The 22661-nt window shown below is 32.5% G+C and overlaps 4 protein-coding genes across 4 annotated transcripts; 3 read left to right on the top strand and 1 right to left on the bottom strand.

The window, feature by feature from the left end:
• On the top strand, positions 892–1877 carry LOC105158712. Its single transcript, XM_020692830.1, has one exon. The coding sequence runs from the start codon at positions 1145–1147 to the stop codon at positions 1700–1702; it is 558 nt and encodes a 185-aa protein (XP_020548489.1). The 5' UTR covers positions 892–1144; the 3' UTR covers positions 1703–1877.
• LOC105158581 (GTP-binding protein At2g22870) lies at positions 2699–5318 on the top strand. Its single transcript, XM_011075375.2, has 4 exons — positions 2699–3323; positions 3439–3508; positions 4410–4572; positions 4680–5318. The coding sequence occupies exons 1-4, from the start codon at positions 2864–2866 to the stop codon at positions 4890–4892; spliced, it is 906 nt and encodes a 301-aa protein (XP_011073677.1). The 5' UTR covers positions 2699–2863; the 3' UTR covers positions 4893–5318.
• Positions 14593–15433, top strand: LOC105158580 (basic leucine zipper 4). The gene has a single exon (XM_011075373.2). The coding sequence runs from the start codon at positions 14652–14654 to the stop codon at positions 15240–15242; it is 591 nt and encodes a 196-aa protein (XP_011073675.1). The 5' UTR covers positions 14593–14651; the 3' UTR covers positions 15243–15433.
• Positions 19973–22395, bottom strand: LOC105158579 (60S ribosomal protein L23A-like). The gene is made up of 2 exons (XM_011075372.2): positions 22047–22395; positions 19973–20806 (listed from the first exon to the last, which is right to left on the bottom strand). Exons 1-2 carry the CDS (start codon positions 22185–22187, stop codon positions 20306–20308), a joined length of 642 nt encoding a protein of 213 aa, XP_011073674.1. The 5' UTR covers positions 22188–22395; the 3' UTR covers positions 19973–20305.

The following is a 22661-nucleotide window of genomic DNA, read 5'->3' as shown; positions in this document are numbered from 1 at the left end:
GGGAAGTCCTAATTCAAACCAAGCTCATGACCAGTCATACTCCAACAAATTATGACGAGAAAAATTACATTTTTCATATTAATTAGCATATAGTCCACGAGAATAATCGATCGTAGAAAAGATACAATGTTATATCTTAGAAAATATATTACTAATTTATTTAAATGATATATAATTATAAGTTCATGCATATTATAATTAATATGGTTCTAAAGTATACACATAAAATTAATGTTTGGAGAAAAAATAAGTTTTAAGTGCTTGCACAAAATAAAATGGAGGAACTTAATTATAAAATGTTAACAATGATAATATTGTACTTAATATAATTAAATTTGAAGCGATTCATTAATATCTTAAGAATAAACTTATAGACTCATCGGCATCAGAGTTCACTATTCTTGCAGGAAAAGTACATCCATCTCACATAACCTTTGAAAATTAAAGTTATTGTTCCTATTGGCTTATTATTGTTAGTCCTTTAACTTCTAGAATAGCATTTTGGTCCTGCATCACTTCAATTTTGGTCATTCCAGTCTTTTTCTTTTTTATCTGAGTTCATACTTCTCGCCGATGAATATGAATTTCCGAGAAAAAGGGATTGAAATCTTAAAAATTAAAAAAAATGTGATAAAAATGCAACTCTAAAAGTTAAAGAACGAAATCGCCAAATGACTCAAGTCATATGACCAAAATAAAATGTATTTAATCTCCTTAACCGTATCACACATTTAATTAAATTTTATATTATTTAGTTTTCTTAAAAGAAATTATGCCATGATATAAATATATTAAACAGAATAAAAAAAATTAATAAAATTTAAAATAGAATATCCGATACAGCCTAGTGTAGGCAATATCATACATATGGTCAAAGTTGGATACCAAAAATGTAAGGTCAGCTTCTCTCCGCCGCCGACGCTCCGGACAAAATTCTAGTATTTGCTCTCTCTCAACTCAATCCGTTCCAAGCTCTCAGGTCTCTTTCTTTTCAGTCTTGCGTTGAATTCAAGTTCTTGCAAATTATTGCAGTCATGCAGTACTATAAATGCAGCACTCCTGTCCAAACAAATACATACAGCAACAGCAAAACCCTTGATCTTGATTCGCGCAGGAACAGCTACAAATTAATTAGTACTTAATCATGGAGTACTCGTATTCATACACTTGTTATTCATCAGCTTCTTCTTCATCCAATTCTTCAACTGATCCTGAATTTCCTTCTCGATATCAGCGCGATGTAGATAGCCGGAAACCGCCGCGGTCTCTGCGCTCCGCCCGTAGGTATCCGGCGAAAAACACGGTAATTACGAAGCAGCCAATTGCACCTCTGCCCCCAACCCGGCCAAAAATCTACAAGGTGGATTCGGTCGACTTCAAGGCTGTTGTTCAGAAGCTTACTGGTGCGCTGGAGTTCCAGAGGTCAACGCGGCTGCAGGAGGTGGCGCCGCCCCCTCTCAGCCTCTCTCCGTCAACAATCTTTGATCATGCTTCAGTCGAGAAGCCTAATTATTTGGCATCGGGGAATTTCGGTGCTGCAGATGAAGAAGAAATACGCCGGAAATCATTTGACAATAGTTCTGGGATTACACTTAGCCCAGTCGGGTTTATAAGCTTGTCACCTTCATCGCTTGCATGGTGTTCTTCCGTTCTTCTGAGTCCAGGAACACTTGCCTCATTTCACCCAAGTGCACTTCTTTAGGCTGCACATTGTTTGGCATCTTGTCGCATCATACCTCCTATGAAATTAATGTATTTTGTGATAAAATAACTAATTTATTCAATTTTTTAAAATTTATATTAATTTAATTATTATTATTTTTTCTTTTTGTTATTACCCCTGATAAGTGGGGATTTGGCACAAGGAATCGAGCTGATCACTCTACTGTGTTATGATATTGCAAGAGATGTTTGAATGCAGATGTGAGCAAGATCTATCAATGAACCAAATAAGTTATTTAACTACATTACAGTTGATCCCTAATTGTAAGGACAATTCCCACAAACAGAATTTTATTATTTCATTGTGGCACTCTGTCAAGACTCAAGAGTATTAATATTAAAATAATTAAAAACTCACACACACACACACACATATATATATTTATGATGTGATTTGCAACTAGATAAATACCTGGTTGTGCATACATAAGTATATTAGAGTAGTCTTTCTGAATTTGTTTTGAGATGTGTTCAAGAATATAATTTTAAATTTATTTTGATATTAAATAAATACTTTTACTTTTATATTTATTGTTTAATTTAATTTTATGTTTTAAGTTGTTTATTAATTACTCATGTTATTTTAAAGTTTGAATTAATTATCATTTTATTTATGTATTAAACATACAATCCTCTCTAGCTTTTGTTGTTATACTTGGATGGTCTCTTTGAATTTTATTTTTCTACTTAAAATATGACTGTTTATTTATATTTGAATGTAAACACGTCTACTCTTATTTATCTATCCAAAAAGATTCACTCATTTTTCTAGGTAAATAATTAGTCAAATAGTTTAAAATAATTCATATTCAATATGTGTATTTTTACATTTATCAAGTACATTAATTTTTATTTACCATTTTTTTTGAAAGTACAATTCTCCCGGGTACTAACTAGTTTATAAACAATTTAACTGCCCAGGCCCATAATAAGTGTTAATGGGCTCCATAGCAAGTTGTGCGGTTCCCACCAAGCCCACCCCCTTCTCATCCATCTCCCTTGCTCTGCTCTCCCACGTCTGCAAATCTCAATCTCTCTCTCTCTCTCTCTCTCCGGGTCTTGCTAATGGAAGCTCCTCTGTTAATCAATATTCTTGCTACGTGCTTGTAGTATACTACCTCTTAACTTGGTTTTGGCGAAGATGCTACTGCACCTACGGTCTCGGCTGTTGAACCCCAGTTTCTCCTCTGTGCTAAACTCCTCATCTCGTCCAACCCCTCCCTTTTCGCTCTCATTTCGCGCCTCCATTTCTCAGAAGCCAAACTCCCACTATACCTCCGCTTCCAAGTCCTCGAGACCGGCGCCGCTATCGGAAGCTGCCCAGTTCGTGCGGACAGTGCTCTTTGTGCCGCCGGGAGTCGACCCGGATGAAGTCACGGATGACATGGTCCTGCCCGGCTCGAATATCGTGATAGGGCCCTACGCTGGGGACGCGAAAATCAAAGAGGTGGATTTCGTGAAGAGCAGTAACCGGCCTAAGGATTGTCCCAAGGATGACCGGCCCGAGTTTGCAATGTTGGGCCGGTCCAATGTTGGCAAGTCTTCTCTGATTAACTTCTTGGTGCGCAAGAAGGATGTTGCTCTCACTTCTAAGAAACCAGGTTGGAATTTAATGTATTGGCTGTAAATAGGAACTGTATATCGCGGGCTTGATTTTGTTTTTCTTGTTTTTTCTTTTTTAGGATGAAATGTTTATTTGTTTGATTGGATTTGCAGGGAAGACTCAGTTGATCAATCATTTCTTGGTTAATAAAAGTTGGTATATTGTGGATTTGCCGGGTTATGGGTAAGCTGTTAGTTTCTTTATGTTTACCTTTGAATGGAGTTTTATGCTTAATGATTCCCTTTATTCTTGTATGTTGTGTAGGACTTATTTGATATTGCACCACCCTGTTGTAGGTGTTTGTAGTAACTTCTGGCATTTAGTACTTGAAAATTGGTGGTATTTGTGTACGTGTTGTGGTTGTTTTCTTGAGATTGATCTTTGCACTTCAAAATTCATATGATGTATATTGGATATTTCAAAAATGTCAAAGAGTGGGGCTAGGTGCCCGGTGGTTGTGATTGGCTCAAGCTGGATTCATGTGAATTTGAGTCCGAATTTAACTGGCAATCTGTTATATGCATCTGAAATGCTATTGGAAAATGTAACTTGGGCTTTCTCAATGTTCTCCTATGACATAGAAAATGAAAATTTTTCACTGAACGAGTTTATTTTCACCAGATGGGAAGCTGATATTTAGAAGGAAATTAGTTTGATGAAAAAGAAAGCCGATGATCTGGGACTAAATGATGCATGAATAGTATTCAATTGTGTGGAGAGCTTGGGATGAGAAAGTTTCAATGTTTTATGCAGTGGCAAGCATCATATTGTACATGTAGTTCCATCAGAAATGCAGCTTGACGGCAGACCATTTTAGCTGACTGATTTTGGGACAAGATTAACATATAACTGCATAGTTGATTAAAGCCATGAAGCATTTATCACTAATATTGTCAAATGTGTCATCACAAGAATGACTTCTGAGTTTCGTATTCAAATGTTTACTAGACAACATAACAAATTGGTGAAACACTCGGGGTGCTCTTAATGCATTTTTGTGATGCTCCTGCTCATTTCTCTGAATTGTAATTATGGTAGGCGATCAAACAAGCCTTCAATCTCATGCATCTTTCTTCTTTCTCAGTTTTGCTAATGCCCCTGAATCTGCAAGAATGGATTGGTCCTCATTCACTAAAGGCTACTTTTTGAACCGAGAAACTCTGGTTTCTGTCCTACTTTTGATTGATGCGAGTGTTCCACCTCAGAAAATCGACCTTGATTGTGCGAATTGGCTTGGACGTAATAATGTATGTTGTTCCAACAGTATCTGTACTTCTCTAAACTTGGCAGTAGGTCACAAGCTAAGCACTGTTTATCTTACAATTCTTCTCTTGGTCTTTTCATGTCCTTGTAGATACCCATGACTTTTGTTTTCACAAAGTGTGATAAAATGAAAGGAGGCAAAGGAAGAAGGCCCGATCAGAACATTCAAGACTTTCAAGAGCTGATCAGAGAAAACTATCGGCAACATCCTCCGTGGATCATGACTAGCAGTGTCACGGGGTTGGGCCGAGATGAGCTTCTTCTGCATATGTCTCAGCTTAGGAACTATTGGGATAACGAGTAGTCTAAATGCAATTCTCTTGAATAACAACCAGCTATAAAAAGTAGGTGCCATTGCCTGGGATTTCATCGAAGCGATCTTCCGGTACTTACATCAGGTTGGTGCCTCTGAATTCCCCCATTTTGTCGACTCAATGTAAGTTATTAGCCCTCAGTTGAATTATGCCATAGTGCCCCTTAAGCTGGAGCATTAGTTGTCTAATACTTAAAGAGAGAGGGTTTATGAGTCATGCACTTTTGAGAATTTGCACTCGACATGTATTCAGATGATAGAAACGTGCCTGCAAGTGTTAGGGAAACATGGTTCTGTTAAAGAAAAAAGGTTAATCTGTTTCAGCCAAGGATATTGATGAAACTGATATTCGTCATGTGAACCTCTGTATTGATTATTTTCTTTTATCTTCTTGGAAACCATGATGCTTGTACATAACCACTCTGATTGTTATGCGGATGATGTTTTTTTAAATGCCTTGATGCCAATAATGTTGTTTATCCAGTAATCCCCAAATATGTGTATGTATATCATGAACTTTATTTAATTAAAAGTATTTTATAAAAATGCCAAAAAATTATAGAATCATTTGAATGAAGCCAGGCATACTTTTAGCAGAGATAATATGAAGTATCAATACATAAAAGTAAGAAATGCTTAACTTGCCTACCACCTTAAAAGTAACAATATATTTATACACAAGCAGTGACTTGTCTTTTACAAGAAGAAAGTGCTGTTATTGGGCCCCTTATCGTCCTTGAATGATGAGTTTATGTTATGGGTTTTGGTGTTGGGTGTAAATGTAATGAAGATGAGCATCGAGGGTTCCTCTCATCAAGCACGCTTCTTCGGCAATTCCTCGGCAGCTCACTTCCCCCCCATCAGCCTCAAACTGCATAACCAAACAACCATGTACACACTTTCTCAGCCAACTTACTGTCCTCTTTGTTATTACAACAGGATTAGGATGGTACCGGTATCTGCTTCGAACAGGTCATATATCAATTCTCGTTCTCGAAAAATATAGAAGAAAAGGGTACACCTATGTTTGAACTTAGGATATCTCAATAATTCAGAAAATGTGATGTCGACTCAGTTCTTATTTCTAGTTTGTATGCATGTTGATCATGAACATTTAAATCATTTTCGAGCCACATAAATTTTTGCATTTTATGTTTTTTTTTTTTTAAATTTTCTGCACATATTCACAATTTGATAAGATGATTTTTTAACAGAAAATTGCGAGCAACTTTTATCCTCTTCTAAGAAAAGAATTTAAGGAAAACAAAAAAATTGCTCTTTTTTTTTTCTCTAATAATTTATTTATTTATCGTTTTTTCTTTGAATTATGATTCGATTTGTACTTATAGTGAAAATATTTGTTGAGGAATGCTTTGGCGAAGAAAAGGCAAGATGGGTCGTTCTGAAAAAAATCAATAATAATATATTATTTTGTGAAAGATAAATCATGAATTTGAAGTCTATCGAAGTAGAGAATATTGAGAAGAGTAGAACGAAAAGACTTCATTTTCGTTTTATTATTTTCCTTTTTAGTTTTCCTCTTATTGCACTACCGCAGATGACAAAAAATATTCGGTTTACACTCACTTTATATTAATTTTCCTTCTTCAAACTGGAATTTAACCTTACTTTGCTTTTGGTATCAATGCCATATATATTAAATTTGATAATTATAATTAAAAATACGAGAACATATCGAATTTCATTCGTATCTATTTTTCAAGAATCAAATCATGAAGTCGTGTATATAAATTATTTGTGCCAATAAACTCCAATTTACAATTGACGTGTATATTGGTAAAATCTATTTATTTATAAGGATAAAAAAATTATTTTTACATACAATTCATACAATAAATATATACACCCTACCACGTTATAAAACTCCAAATACAACTATAAATACCTTATATACTGTTTTGAAATCAAGTTACTATTTATTGTACTTGAAGCACATAACACCTTCTCTCTAAAAAATTCTCTCTTTAGAAGTAGTTTCACATGGTGAATGTTGTGCCGTGGGTAAAATTTTCGTTTTATTTATTAATCCAAATTACAACCACATCATTAGTGTTGTCTGTTGAAATATATTACCCCGGAATTGAGAATGCAAATCAGGTCTCAAGTTTGCGATGTTCATGAGGTGGATACCACCCAAGAAGCACAAGTAAATAGAGCAAGTCAAGCCTCACCAAGTGAACAGTCACCACCCGTGGAATAGCCCCTCCACTCCATGAACAAGTCCTACTCAATGAAGAAGTCCTCGTACCCCGTAAACAAACCCCACTTCTGCCCCATGGAGAATCACCCCCCTAAGGTGCCCAACCCCAAGAAACGATAATACATCTAACGCAAGAGGTCTTAATGGCTCTGATCCACGATGCATCCACGTGAGCGGCTGCACAAGCAATGGCTCAATTTACAATTCATTACCCCATGAACCCGCCCCCTCCTCCTCATCAAAGTTGAGAATTATCCTCGACTCTTGAGGAGGAGCAGAGGCAGGAAGAGGTGAATAGTAGAGTCTCCTGACCTGAAGTCACTCAGACGCAAGAGCAAAACCCCTGCCAATCGCGACAACCCTCCACACCCCTACCGTCAAGGACAGCCGAGCATCCTTACCTACCCCTAGCAGTAGCTCCTCCAAGATGCAGTCCTTTCTCGAAGTATGCATCAATGAATAAAAAATATTAACGTACTAAGCCTCTTCAATATCTACAATAGTTTTCTTCCCAAATATACCTCCAATATTACTACAAAAATTCCCGACAATCCTATGGTCTTAATAACGCTAGATATGAGGTGATGGTCAGAGTTGTGCGACTATTGCATACTGAAAAGGCGTTGCAAATTGACCACAACATAGATATAATATACGCCAAAACGCCTGTTAGTGTACACCACTACACAAGGGAACCGGAGGGATGCAGAAAAATTCATAATTTCATCATTGTTGATGGAGTTAGTAGATCTGCTAGAAAAGTTGAAGAAGATATGGACAAAGCAGGTAGATTTTGCAAAGAATACGGTGTCAATGTCCGAACTAGTGCAGTCTCCTACTCAATAAAGTGGTATAATCCATCTTTTGGCTAGAAGTCTGCAAGCAAGCTTTACTGAATTCACCTACCATGTTTGATTTTCTTTGTGGACAGATGTTGTAGTTTAGTTTTTACTGCTTTACTTGGTTGATTAATATGCTACGCTTTAATGCTTATAACTGATATATATTTTGGAATAGTACTCGACTAAAACTCTTCAATGGTTAAATAAGTTCTTTTGAAATTATAATAAAATAGTAAAGCTATACCTCAATTATAAATATATACATGCATATCTTATGAAACCTCCAATACTTTTTAGAATTCATCGAGTCAGAATTCATACAAATTTACGTGTATTGCAGTGCACCCTTAGATGAGCTAAAGATCAATGGATGACATATCCATTTAAGTTAAGAAGTTGTGAATCCTTATTTTGATCGATAATTTTCACACTTATATTTTTTTACTGCGGACCCGCATCACATATAAATGTGTAGGAGGGTTTGTTGTGTTGGTAAAAAAGTAATGGTGGATGTGTATAGAGTCAAAAGCACAACTATATGATCTTTATATAAAGTGTGAATTCGACCTCAAAAAATGCATTTCACGTGACCAAGTGTGAGTTTGGCCTAACTCTTGACTATTTAATTTCAAATGATTTCATTTTTATTTAATGAATTGTATAATACATAATTTTATAAAATTAATTTTAAAATCATTGACTTTTGTATAGGAGCCCAATTTGTTCGTAGACATTGATTGTACATTGGGCTTTTTTTTATAATTGATTATACATTAGTTGAAGGTTAGTTGATTATACATTTGGACTTTATTTATTTGTTTTCTCAGTTATTTATAGAAGAAAGCAATCCTCGTCACTATAATAACAATGGATACTTCCTACATTATGAGTTCTTACAACTTAAAAATTATAGCAAAATGTACTATCTACACCATATCAAATAAAATCAATGTGAAAATTTAACTTTTGATCACAATTAATCATCATTCGTTATAATTTTAAATATTGACCATAATTCTTAGCGGTAGAAAATATCTTGACTTCACTTGCAGAAACGACGACTGGTAGTCGTTGCAGAACCGTGGGTGATTAGTACCCGTCATGAGTTTTTACTTTTTGTCATGGTAATTAATCATAATGAAAAATCATATGTCCTCCAATGCGTTCAGTATCCCCACCCCAAATAATAATAATTGATTAGTGATTGAAGTACTTCTAATGCATGTGTACAATTTGAAATATTATTATACTTATTTAATTAAATAAAAAATATTTAATTAATCAAAACTAATAATTATATATATATATTATTTTACATCAAATTCCATTCTCATCAAACAAATAATCCATAAGATTTGCTTTCCTAATTAAGCATGTGATGAAAATTGAGTAAAATATTCTTACACAAAAAAGGCATTGACGGAGTCCCCAAAACTTTCATAAATAGTAAAATGCGCTTTTTCCCAAAGTGAGGAATGTGGTCCAGAAACAGACACAGACACAGCAATATGGGGTTTGTGCCGCCCATGTTCGAAATTTGGTATTCCACACTTTACTTTTATCAAAATGAAAGCAGCCAGCCCTCATGTCATGTCCTAAAACATGTAAAGCTTTACTTTACTCCCATTTCTGGAAACTTGTACAAGTCTTAAGAGTTGCAATTCAGATAAGTCTCTCTTAAAATGTAACTAATGTTTGAGTGGACCTCTTGCCAAATTTATTTTGAAACTTTTTTTTGTCTTTCATATATTTAGGGTTAATTACACTTATACCTCTTTTTTGCGAATGCAATTTTCTAAAAAAAATTTCAAAATTTCACTTATACCCTTTCGAAAATCTTCCATTTACAACTGACCCCTTCCGTTAGGGTTTGGACAGAAAATACCAATATTAGTAAAAAATTACATAAACTTTTAATTTTACTCTCATTCAGCATTCCCCTAATTATAGTTTTATATTTGTAAAGTGTAATACAAATAAAGTCAAGAGGTGTAGCTGTAACAAAATATTATTTCTGAATTATAGTCATTGGATAAAAAATGGTCATCTATAAATGAAAAAATTAATAATTTTTTTTTAATTTTCTAATATATGGAATGATGTGAACACCATTGTTCAAACTATTTCTTGAAGTAGTCGATGAAGTTCTTAAGACATCTTCAGGAAATAGATACAATGATGATGTCAAGTGACCATATATGTTGAATAAAAAAAAGCACCAGAAGATGATTAGTTTTTTCATTCATCATCAGTTACTTTCTATCTAATGACTATAATTTGAGAATAATATTTTATTATAATTACACCATTTTCACTTTATATATATTATTTTTACTCCCTTATAAGTATAAAAATACTACTAGCTAAGATAATATTAAATGATGGATAAAATCAAAATTTTATATAACTTTTTTGTTGATATCAATATTTTTCATCCAAAGCCTAACGGAAAGCTTTCAATAGTAATTGGAGAATCTTCCAGGTGTACGTGTATTTTTAAAACTTTTTTTGAGGAAAAAGTGTAATTTCTCATTTTCAGAGATGGTTCGAATATAATTAATCCTATATTTATAAATATTAGATTTTATTTTAAAATTGAATTTTTAATTTTTTTTTGATGAAATAAGATTATAAAATTTACAAGATGTTAGTAGTAATTATTGACATCGAATTGTTTAAAAATAAATGACCAATGGAAAGGCTAAACAAGTTGGCTAATAATTAGATTTCAAATTAAAAAGTCATAGTAAATTTGAATTTTATGTATTTTCAAAATGGATATGTTCGCTATATAATTACAATCCGTTTTGCTCAATGGATACAAAACACCCACGCTTTAGCACCCGGTGCAATGGCTCCCGGCGCAACACGTCCATACAAAATCCCGTACGATGCATTTTGATGAATTGATCTAGAATTTTTCGAAATGCACATTTTATTTTTTGTTACAGTTCATTTATTTCTTTGAAGGAACTATAATTGGGACGCTAGAAGTTTATTTGACTTAGTTGATTTGATATTATTGAAAAAAAATTGCTTATTTTCCTTTTGTTTTGGTAGATTGGACGTGTTTTTATATATGTTTGTTGATTTCAGTTTGAAAATTACAATATTTATTAGTTATTTACTATATTTTTATAATGACTTAATTGTATTTATTGTAATGTATATTAAGGGGCGGCAAAACAAGGATTCTAAATATATGGGTGATAAAAAGTATCCCGAATTTATTTATTTATTTTCAATTGTAGGACTCCGGCCTTTTTAGAAGTGGCCAAAATTTACTTACATGGACAAAAATTAAGATTTTTCTTTTGGGGCTTTTGCTGACTGGATATTTTTAAAAAAGATCAACTGTCACCTAAGTATTTAAGAGGAAAAAAACCTACCATATAAGCAATGATATGGAAAAAAATATAATATCGGACATTTTCTTTTTATTTCTCCTCTGTCGCATATTACATGACAAAAAGTGTCAAATTGCATAAAAATGAAATTTTATTTACATTATATGCTAGTTGTTGCACGGCGTCTTTGAATGTATATATATACATAATTTTACATATTTTAATTATATAATAAAGTTAAAAAAATATATATAATTATAAAAAATTTGATTCTAATATTATAAAAAAATGTAAATTATAAAAATAAAATAATACAAATTTAATTAAAAAAAACTGACTCACACTCCCCCTCTCCCACCCCTTTGGGTGGCCCGGAAAAAGGGGCTGGTGTTTAATATTTTATTTTAATTTATTATATTAAAATATAATTTTATTTTTATAATTATACACATAATACAAAAACTCAAATTAATTTTATATAATTTCACTTTTTTTCTATGTAAATACTCACATGGCACATAAAAAATAAAAAAAATGCTCAGTCACTAAAAAAACCAAAGAAAAGTCCTAATTTTTGTCCACATAAATAAATTTCGACCACTTTTAAAATTTTGGCGATCGGAGTCCTACAATTACAAAAAAAAAAAAAAAAAAAAAAAATTGGGGCACTTTTTGCTACCAAAATATTTAAAGTCCTTATTTTGTCACCCCTTAATATAAAGGACGATAAATATAATCAAGCCTTTTTATAATAGTAGGAAAATATAAAAAATCGATCCATCAAAAACCACAACGTTCAAGTTCAATAGAAATAAACTGCAAGCCCAAACCTATCTCAAACCTATAAAATGGCGCTGCACAATGTGGGAGATACAACACTTATACACAAGAAAGAAATACGAATACACAGAACAACTCAAGCTCAAAGCAAATTCAAAACTCTCAACATAATGAAGTGCTGCAACAGAGGGTTTCTTCGTATGTTTGGCAACAACCCTTGAAGGTGACTCCTACTTTTACACCCACAACTCCGACAGAGATTACGTATCTGTATTCAAAATTAAGATTTCAGTCTTTGAATCACAGTTTGAAAAATAAAAATAAAAAATTGAAGGAATGATAAAATTTGGAATATGTAGTGATAGGACTATATATTGTTTATTTTATGGGATGAAGTATTGAATTAATGTGTTATAATTTTATCCTAAACTTACTACCATGTCATTAATTTTAAAAAATATTACAAAATGTCAAAATGATATTATCTTCATGTATTAATCCAATGATTCACAATTCGTGTAGGTACAAATTCACATGAGCAACATCAAATTTATATATATATATATATATATGTATGTATGTATGTGTTGATGAAAACATAAATGGTTAGGGTTGTCGTCCTCGTGCTAACCACATTTCGAATTAGGGTATAAAGTTCTGTATACCTTACTTCTTAATTAATTAATCTCCTTTTTAGGCCTCTTCAGATAATTCTCCCAAGCTAAAGGTTCTTACTCCAATAACAAAATCAAAATTATAATTATTAAATTACCCAATTTCCACATAACTTTTTTCCTCCCATACAAGTGGCACTGCCACCCAAGACCCAATTAATAAAGAATTATTTACACCTCATTAAATATGGTGTGTGTGTGTGTGTTTTTTTTTTTAAATTTTGTAATTACATAATTACATCAATATTTTTAATAAATTGAATAATACATCAATTCCCATCAATACGTCAATCCAATTAAGAACAATGAAATAAATTTCAATAAATTCATAAACTTATGTAAAGTGAGACAAATACCCACATGTCTGGTGATACTTAAATCCATAATTTCAAATTCGTTCATAAGACATCAATGTTAACCACTAGACTAAAAATCATTGATTTAAATATAGAGCTCGAGATACCCTTTTTTCTATTTTTTCGGGGGATGGATAATATTGTTTGAGACGCTTTAATTTTTAATATATTTTTTTGGATCAGTTACACTTAGATCCCCTTTATAAAAGTGAAATTATATTTTTTTAAAAAAAAATAAAATTACACTTATACCCCCTCGAAAAATTTAATATTTATGTCTAACCCTCTTTTATTGGGATTAAAGTATTTTTTTATCAATTTTTAATTTATCGTTCATTTAATATTCTCATGTTATACTTTATACTTATAAAGGAAAAAATATAAGAATGTAAACCTCACTGTATATATATTAGCAGTGCACGCACACCCGATGCGTGAATAAATAAAAAAATTAAAATAAAAAAATATTAGTATACATTAATCAATGTGTTTATATGATATTAGTATACATTAGCAGCAATAGCACACGATTCCCGTGCACATAAATATTTTACGCATAAATCGATGCAAGTATAAAATCTTCTAATTGTAAACAAAATGATCTATGTATGCAGTTGAGTATAATTTCCTCTTAATATAATGCAAAAATGATACGTATTCTTGGCTTCATTGTATAATTTTTTAGTTATATTTATTTCTTTATAACTACAAAAATATACATTGATTATTGAATGAGGAACAAAATTAAAAATATATATATATATTTTATTACATCGACATTTTTTATCTAAACCTTAACAGAAGAAGATCAGGTGTAGGTAAATGTAATTTCAAAAATTTTTTGGAAAAATATGTAATTTCTCATTTTTATAGAGGGTCTAACTATAATTAACCCTATATTTTTTTATATATTGTATTTATCTAATTACTATATTTTTTAAAATAATAATTAATCTTTTAAATTTAATATCCATTTTGCACAGCCATTTAAGTATGTGACATATTCTTGTTTATATAAAAAGGAGAACAAGTTATTTAAATAAAATAATTACATTAATTTAAAACAAAAGAAAATTAAAGTGTGTTTAAATAAAAGTTAGATTGGCAACTTGCAAGTTGCAATTTGACTCCAAAATATCAAATTAAGATCCATCAAACCAATGACCCATGATAATTTGGCTCCACGAAAGCACCTTTCCAATTCCCAAACTATTGGCTCATCAAACACCCGAGCCTACCCCAAGACGACACGTGGCTAAATGACCCCACCTGCATTTTTTCTTCATGACTAAGCTTGAACTGGGACCTACGCGCTGATGTAAGCAGTAAGCCCCACGCACAGTCTCAAAAAAGCCAAAACCACTGCCCCACCACCAGTAGTGCCCTATGACTCAAAAGCAACAACTGCAATGACGGAATTGCCCTCATAATAGTTCACGGGTTTTGCCCATAAATACCTCTCTCCTGTCCTCCTACTCTTCCCTTTTCCCCTTCTCTCCTCTCCCCCTCCCAGAAAGCGGTTTTCCGGCCATGTTGTCCACATCCCCCGCCGTCCTCTTCTCCGACTCCTCCCAGTTCCCCCCTTTTGCCGGCGGTTTTCCCCCTTGGGTTTCCCATGAACCTCCGTTCCTCTTTCACCCACCTCTCCAAGACCAAGAACCGGTCAGTTCTAACAACTCCGGTTCGGAAACATCCAAGCCCCCACCCGCGATTCCCAACTCCAGTTCGGATGAACCCAATCCTAAACCCTTAGGCTCCATCATAGATGAGCGGAAACGTAGGCGCATGATATCGAACCGGGAATCGGCACGTCGTTCCCGCATGCGAAAACAAAAGCATTTGGAGAACTTGAGGACCCAATTGAACCGGCTGAGGACCGTAAACGGGGAGCTAACCAACCGTGTTCGATGGGTGGTGCATCAAGACCAGTTGGTCCGCCGTCAAAATGAGCACCTCCGGTCGGAGGCGGTGGTGCTCCGGCAAAGACTGTGGGACATACGCCAAGTGTTGCTCGTCCGGCAGCTTCATCAGCAGCTGAATCCGTCGCCTGCATGGCCATGCAATAACTTTACGTCTACTAATGAAGGACAATTAATTACGCACCAGTCCTTAATTACGTGACTTAATTAATCACTAAAATTAGGTAATCGAGAATTGTTGAATGTAATTAAATTAGAGGAAGAAATTAGGAAGGAATTTTGGGGTTGATTTTAAAGGAATGGGTTGTGAAATTATTGTAATTAAGGAGTCTTAATTAAAGTATGATTGGCTTTGCTTAATTATTTTTATATAATTAATTGAAAGCCTTCAAACCGTGTTCTCATGTTGGTATAAACTTCCACAACTTTTACTTTTTTTATATATATTTTTCTCCATAAAGCCATTTTATTTAATATTATTTTACATTTACGTACATTATTATATCTTAATCGCGTAATTAGGTCAAGTTGATCAAACATTGAAATGATTCAAGCATGCAAATCAGACGCAATATATATGGATATTTGTATAACTAATGAGATTTAATTTAGTAACAAAGTTAAAGTTTCATGTTATGAATTTAAATCCTATTTTCAAAGTTTGATTATAGATACTTGAAATAAAAAATTGGTATATTTATAGTTGATGACTAAAATTTATAACGTAATTTTAATTAAAAATGTGTATAATTAAATGTCTATCATTTGGTATATATTTAAAAAGTGTTGTGTAGGTACAATTAAAAAATATACATACATGTATTATATAAAATATAAAATACAATATTATAATTCAAAATAAAATTAACATCCAAACAATCCTGCATCAGATTGAAACAAATGGCAAGTTTGTAAACTTACTTTATTCAATCATTCTAAATTCTCGGACAGTTGAATTGTGCAGTAAATTGATTGGTTTCTAAGAGGTGTTAATTGGAAAAAAGAAAAAACTCCCAGTTGCTGTTATTCTAGTGATATATATATACATGTTGCTGCAGTCAAATGCTAAGTAATTAATAGTTTAATTTTAAAGAGAAAAAATAAATTATAATGGGCTCTTCTGAAATTCGTCATAATGATAATTATTTTTTTGATCATTTAAAAGATTACAGATACCAATCTGATATTAACGATTGTCTAACAAGTTTCTCATCATAATAATCCATTTTGAGCGAGTATATATTTGTAAACTTTTAAATTTAGAAAAAAATGCCAAGTAATAATCTAAAATTTGGTAGAAATAATATATACTAACTAACAAAGCACACTCTATGAGTGTGCATAATTATAATTATGTTTATTTAGTTAAATGAAAGAGAAAAAATAAAATAAATTATTAGAGTTCAATCCTTATAATAATTTTATATAATATTGATATCCGATAGGAATAATTGTAAATAATTTATTTTAATTAATAATAATTCATAAGAAAAATAAGAAGAAGGGGCCTAGAGTATACCTTTGGTTCACAAAATATTGGACGAAAATACTCTCAACATACTTAATTTTTCATATAATTGTTAATTTTCTATTGATAATTCTTTATTCATGCATATTTAATATTACATTATTTTATCAGTATTTGATTAATTATTATTTTATCTTCATAATCATGCATTTAACTAAACAAAATATAATAAAAATTAAACTATACATACGCATTTAATTAAAGAATTATTACGTTTGAATAATTCAAAAGTTATCATACCTTAGCTCATCAGACGCTCTCAAAATTACAATTGACCAAAAGCGATTTTAGATATAAATAGGCAAATTAAATGCCCATGTCACCATAATTAAGTTTCAAAAGTGCTTTTGAAAAGTCCAACTACTGTGCAAAATTTACTTTAACTATTGATCGCACCATAATATATATATATTATACCCACAAAACTTTATTTATTCAGCCCCAACCTACTATTAATTTTAGGAATAATTACACTCCTTCCTCTTGAGTTTTTATGTAAATACACATAAATTTTCTGTGATTTGAAAAATTACATTTAGCACCCATATAATTCGTTTATTCTCGACAAATAAGTCTTCTATTGGTCAAAATTCAGTGAATTTGTTAACGTTAATTAATAAAATTAAATAAAAATTGATATTTAGCCACGATTGACTTATTACTAATTGGTTGTAGATCAAACAACTTTTTTTGAAATAGAATACCTTTATGAAGGTGAAAATATATCTACTCTACCTGCATTAATGCGTGAAGACGAATGAGGATAATTTGATCATAAAAAAATTTGTTTGATCTGCAGTAAATCAGTAATAAATCAACCGAGAGTAACTATAATTTTTTTTCACTTTTTTTATTAATATCAGATAATTCGGTGAATTTTTTTTGTTAGATGAAAGCAAACCTTAGGGGTGCATGTAATTTTCAAATTATAAGTGTAATTATACCAAATTTCAGGAAAAGAAAGTGTAATTATCCCTTAATTATAATCTAAAATCCAATACCAGTGAAGTGGGCAATTTAATAAAATGAGTGTGTAATCTTCATATTTGATTTCTTTGTTGTCATAATCTCAGCCCATATCCACAGAAAAACAAACAAAATGTTGGAGAATTAAAGAATCAATGAGAGACGGCGAATGTGATGCTTTGTGGAACAATCCACACCAGAGATATCAAACTACCTTTTTCCTTTGTTCCTTTTTTTGATCAATTAAAAATCAGTAAATGTGATACGCTGTATTTATGCACATATTATCAGATAAATAAGATACATATTTTAAAATTAAAAATTGTGATTAATATGAATAAACAATGTATAAATATTGATGGTTAAGAGATGACGTCACCACTTAAAACAAATAAGTAATTATATTTAATATAGTGCAGACAATTATAATAAAATATGAATTATTAATTATATAATTAAAGTGGCCCACCAAAAGACGTACCCTATCAATAAAAGCGCATTCACGCGTCATTCCATTTTTTAATTAACTTTAATTAATTTAAGTGTTGTTGTCATAAAAAAGGCGACGGGTAAACCGTCGCTATTAGTGGGCGAATGAGGGGAAGTATTTGTTGGGAGGTGCGATGGATATTCCCCACGTTTATGGGTTCTATTGGTGAGCATTAAGGATAATAAATTGTAGTAATTGATTCTCATGCATCATCCATTTCTATTTAACATTTATTATATTGGCATAATCACACTCTCATGTTACGAAATTTGGTGCAATTACACGTAAATTTTCTATAATTTGAAAAATTATATCTAATATCCTTAAAATTTGTTGTCTATCATGCCATTAATATTTAGTTGATTTTTTTTTTAAGTGAACAAAACGGTATACTACAAATCATCAATATTTAACAACTATCAACAACAATAACAATTATATACTATTCATCAATATTATATACATATATCTAATCAACACCTATTATTAAAGTATAACTATACCTATCAAAAAATAAAATAACATCCCACACGTTGATGGGGTTCAAATCCACAACCTCAGTGTCGTGGAGCTCAACTTCGCCTAGTTATGATAATTAATTACACATCGGTTAATAAATTTAATTTTGTATACAACTAAAATTTGACACAATATTTAATCTAATTTTATAAATGAGGCTTACTGAAATCTCATGACTATAAAATCATGGATTCGAAATCCACCAATGTGCAGGATGTTAAATATTCAACTTTAATAAAAGTTGTTAATTAGATATAGTTATCGAATATTAATAATTAGTACATAATTGTAATTGACTAGATATAGTTATATGTTTGTGATTAGTATATGACTGTAATTGTTAGACAATAGATATTTGATATTGATCATTTTTTATTCAAACTTTCACTTAACAATAATTTTCTAAATTACCAAGGAATTATTAATTTTGTTTTCCTCATTTTAGTGCCTTTGAAACCCGGAAAGAATGGGAAAGCAAAGAGAAAATGTTGGGGGCTAAAGATGTGGTGGCAAGGCGTCGTCTCCTTTAATTTCTTGAAAAGTGGAGTGAGTTTCCGACAGCATTCATGGTACAAAATGTCGAGAATCCTAAGAAGATTCACATGATATTTTCATGTGTGATGTTTCTCGAATTGATGAATTGGCGTCATAATCTTCAAAAGCTCCTCTTAAGAAGAAAAGAAATCTTCATGCATATGCTAATCAATATGTCACTAGACCCACAAAATCTCCAACAAATATCTGTAATAATTAAAATAGCTATCAATCATTACAAAATAATAAAAATAAAAGGAAAAAAACGGCCCATTTAAAGTATAGAGGAGTTGTAAAGCTAAAGAAAATTGCAAAATATAGAGGTTAATCGTCTTAGAAATATGCCCCGTTATCCATCTTATCCCCAAATGCTGATATAAACAAAAATGTTTGGAGTTTGGATAAAAAATGCTGACATAAACCAAAAAAAAAATTACATAAATTTTCAATTTTGCCCCTCATTTAACATTTCTATGTATATTTTTACTAATATCAGCATTTTTGTTCAAATCATAATAAAAGAGGGTCAGGTGTAAATAATGAATTTTTAAAAGAGGTGTATAAGTACAATTCAAAACTTTTTTTTAAAAAGAAATGTAATTTTATATTTTGATATAAAGTATAAGTATAATTACCCTTTATATTTAAAATCCACTGATGAAGACAAGGTATGAGTTTTGAGCCATTGATTTATTCAATTTTCTGTATATATTAGACAGGCAAGGTCTGATTTCTGTTTTCCCAAGTTCATGTTCAGTAAACCTCCAATACAGAACACTTATGAATCATCACACCCCATATTCTATTTTACCAATGAAAATTATATATAAGAAATGGAGGATGTTACATGTATCTTTTCGGTTTTGACCCATCAAGTCCTCGTACCAATCTGTAATTATCCATGAATGTAAAACACATATCCTTCACATGTCTACGTTTCTTACATGTCTAAAAATCTGAGCAACCAGTGTTTAGACAATTTGAGGAAAGCTGGAAAAGAAAACCTAACCAACTGCACAGTCGCCATAAATTGACTATTTTATCCCTGTGGACAAGATTGATCCCCAACACCAGCCATATGATGAACTCAGTAAAACTAAACTTAATTCAGACAAAAACTGCCCAGGTTTGGGATTTAGCCTGTGCAGACACTCAATGCCAATGAACAGTGCAAAATCAGTTATACCTTCAAAGCTCTCTTCAAACGTAAACAATCAAATGTATGTTTTCACAAGACTTTAATCTTCTTTGCCACATCCAAGGCCTTACAATCTGGTCCCAGCGTAATATAGGCCTTCTTGGTACCATCAGACATTATCAAAGTATTCACTTTCTTGGCCCTTGTCTTAAGCATATTCTTAAAGGCGTCTTTGATGTTCTTCTTATCAGCACGTTTATCCACGATGAAAACCAGAGTATTATTTTCTAATATTGCCTTTGTCGCAGAGTCAGTTGCAAGAGGATATCTGATAACGGGAAGGAGGTCAGGCTTGTCGCTCTTGGGTGCACTACTGTTGAGCCTTTTGGGATTTCTTTCCTTTCTTGATGTATTTGCACCAGAAGATGCTCCTCCATCTGAGATAATAACAGCCTGGGGCATTGATGCCAGAACAATAGTGTTCTTCAGTAATTGTGTCGTGCCATCAGCTTCACGGTTTGTGGCCCAAGGATGAACCAAAACTCTGCACAGAATGCGGGAATCAAAAGGTCGGAGGCTGGGAAGCGCATCCTAAGGTCAGTATGAAGAAAGTATTAGATACTAATATAATTCTTTCAAAATATCACAAAATATCGAGCAAAACTAGATGGAACCAATAAAGTAACTACATGCATGAAATTCTTCAAGAGGAAATATAATATGGGTGGGAACTGCCCCTCCCCCCACCTACTCATGTTATTGTTCCATTACTGAAAAGTTGCTAATTTATCACTGCAATCTTAGCATCAACTTAGGAAAATCCTAAAGAGAAAATAAACTAGTGGTGAATTTGTTGCCTCAGAACTTCTCCTATAGCTTATTGCATGGATTCATTTGATCACCACCATGTTGCTTAAACTTTAGTATGAGAATGAAGTAAGAAGGGTGAATCTAAGTATGCCTGAAGCCTACTTACAGATAAACAAGATCTACCCTTTGGGCATCAAGAAGAGGACATATTAGGCAACAATCAGCCCAAAACTCAAAAGGATTTGGCAGGAAAATTGATAAAACGGATAAATATTATATGAAAGAGCACTCTTTTCCCTCAATTGGTAGCAACTAGTGGTTGTAGCTTCGTGGTCTCAGTTGTAACCAAATTTCTCCTTGGATTTATTTGTCAAGTCTGCCTATATATAACGGCTGCAAATTTCACATTCTTCTTGCTAGCTCGTATATTTCACTATTTCTAAGAAGCTTTGTTCTATAAGAAAAATATCCCTTTTGACTAACCTCCCTAATACACCAAAGGCCCCGTATATTGTAATATTAACTATGCTCCCAAATGTCAAGAAATCTAGTATAGTCTATCCTCTATGCATTTATGTAATATGCAAGTGGCAAGGAAAATCTACACATCTATCTCATGTTGGATTTTACTCAACTTTTTTTTATATAAAAGAGGACCACATGTATGAAGAGCCTTAGTTTGAAAATCAAACAATAATCGAAAGAGATACTAATGGCATAATAGAAAGTTGTCTGAGCAACCAAAACATTCCTTAGCAATGAAAATACAACCTATGATACTAAATAAACAAACTTTTGCACTCAAATTGCTAAGAAGCAAATACCTGTATGTGTAAATGCTTGATAGAAAAATCAATAAAATTAAATTAGTACATAAATTCATTAGAACTTTTCACCGTATACTCATACTACTACGGCAGCCTCGAGAGGGAGGGTCCAAGACAGTAGATTATTACTTTGAAATCTGTTTATTATGATTGAAACACCTGAACCTAGACAAAACGAATATAAAGAAGACTACCTTCCCCTTGGGATAAAGGGCGGATGTTAAAGGTAAGAGCTTTGTGGAAACTGAGGGCAACCCGGAAGAAAACCCAGAGGGAAATGATACTGCGCGCCGGCGAAAACAAATCCCAGAATTGATGGCTGCAGAAGTGATCATTTGAAGATGGAATAATAGAAAAAATTTATGGGGTCAGAGAAAGGAATGAAGAATAGACTGAAAAGGGTTTAATTGGGGTTTTGGAGAAGAAAGATCAAGAAATTATAAGAAACCGGAGCTTCCTAAGTTTCAACTTTCACTCCGCCAACCTTCTCTAATTTCTTTTAATTGTCAACTGACCATCAAGCCCAAACTATGCTGAGGCTTCCTTAAAATAGACTGGTTCAGTCCCTGTAAGATGTATGTGGGCTGTCGTAATAGATGATTTTGTCCTAGACTTAGGTGCTGAGATATGGTTGGGGACAGCCCACGGCCATATCGCCCAAACATGGAGAAGATGGCAAAGTCGTCATTAGTCGGGCTCTACCCAAAAAGACACGAGGCCATCAATTGGAAGAATTAAGATTTTGGTCTCTATACTTAATAATTTTTTCAATTTTGATCCTTAAATTTTTTAGCTTGATAAATTATTCC

Source organism: Sesamum indicum, linkage group LG3 (genome assembly GCF_000512975.1).
Source record: "Sesamum indicum cultivar Zhongzhi No. 13 linkage group LG3, S_indicum_v1.0, whole genome shotgun sequence".
NCBI classification, from domain to species: Eukaryota; Viridiplantae; Streptophyta; class Magnoliopsida; order Lamiales; family Pedaliaceae; genus Sesamum; species Sesamum indicum.
Note: the sequence above shows the minus strand (reverse complement) of the source record. Positions and strands in the feature narration are given on the sequence as shown.

What these genes read in the sequence shown, in the direction of transcription:
- LOC105158580 (XM_011075373.2), top strand. Translation starts at nt 14,652, where the DNA reads ATGTTGTCCACATCCCCCGCCGTCCTCTTCTCCGACTCCTCCCAGTTC.
- LOC105158712 (XM_020692830.1), top strand. Translation starts at nt 1,145, where the DNA reads ATGGAGTACTCGTATTCATACACTTGTTATTCATCAGCTTCTTCTTCA.
- LOC105158579 (XM_011075372.2), bottom strand. Translation starts at nt 22,187, where the DNA reads ATGATCACTTCTGCAGCCATCAATTCTGGGATTTGTTTTCGCCGGCGC. An exon ending in CCCTTTATCCCAAGGGGAAG is followed by an intron (nt 20,807 to 22,046) that starts GTAGTCTTCTTT and finishes TACTGACCTTAG; the next exon opens with GATGCGCTTCCCAGCCTCCG.
- LOC105158581 (XM_011075375.2), top strand. Translation starts at nt 2,864, where the DNA reads ATGCTACTGCACCTACGGTCTCGGCTGTTGAACCCCAGTTTCTCCTCT. An exon ending in TCTCACTTCTAAGAAACCAG is followed by an intron (nt 3,324 to 3,438) that starts GTTGGAATTTAA and finishes TTGGATTTGCAG; the next exon opens with GGAAGACTCAGTTGATCAAT. An exon ending in GTGGATTTGCCGGGTTATGG is followed by an intron (nt 3,509 to 4,409) that starts GTAAGCTGTTAG and finishes CTTCTTTCTCAG; the next exon opens with TTTTGCTAATGCCCCTGAAT.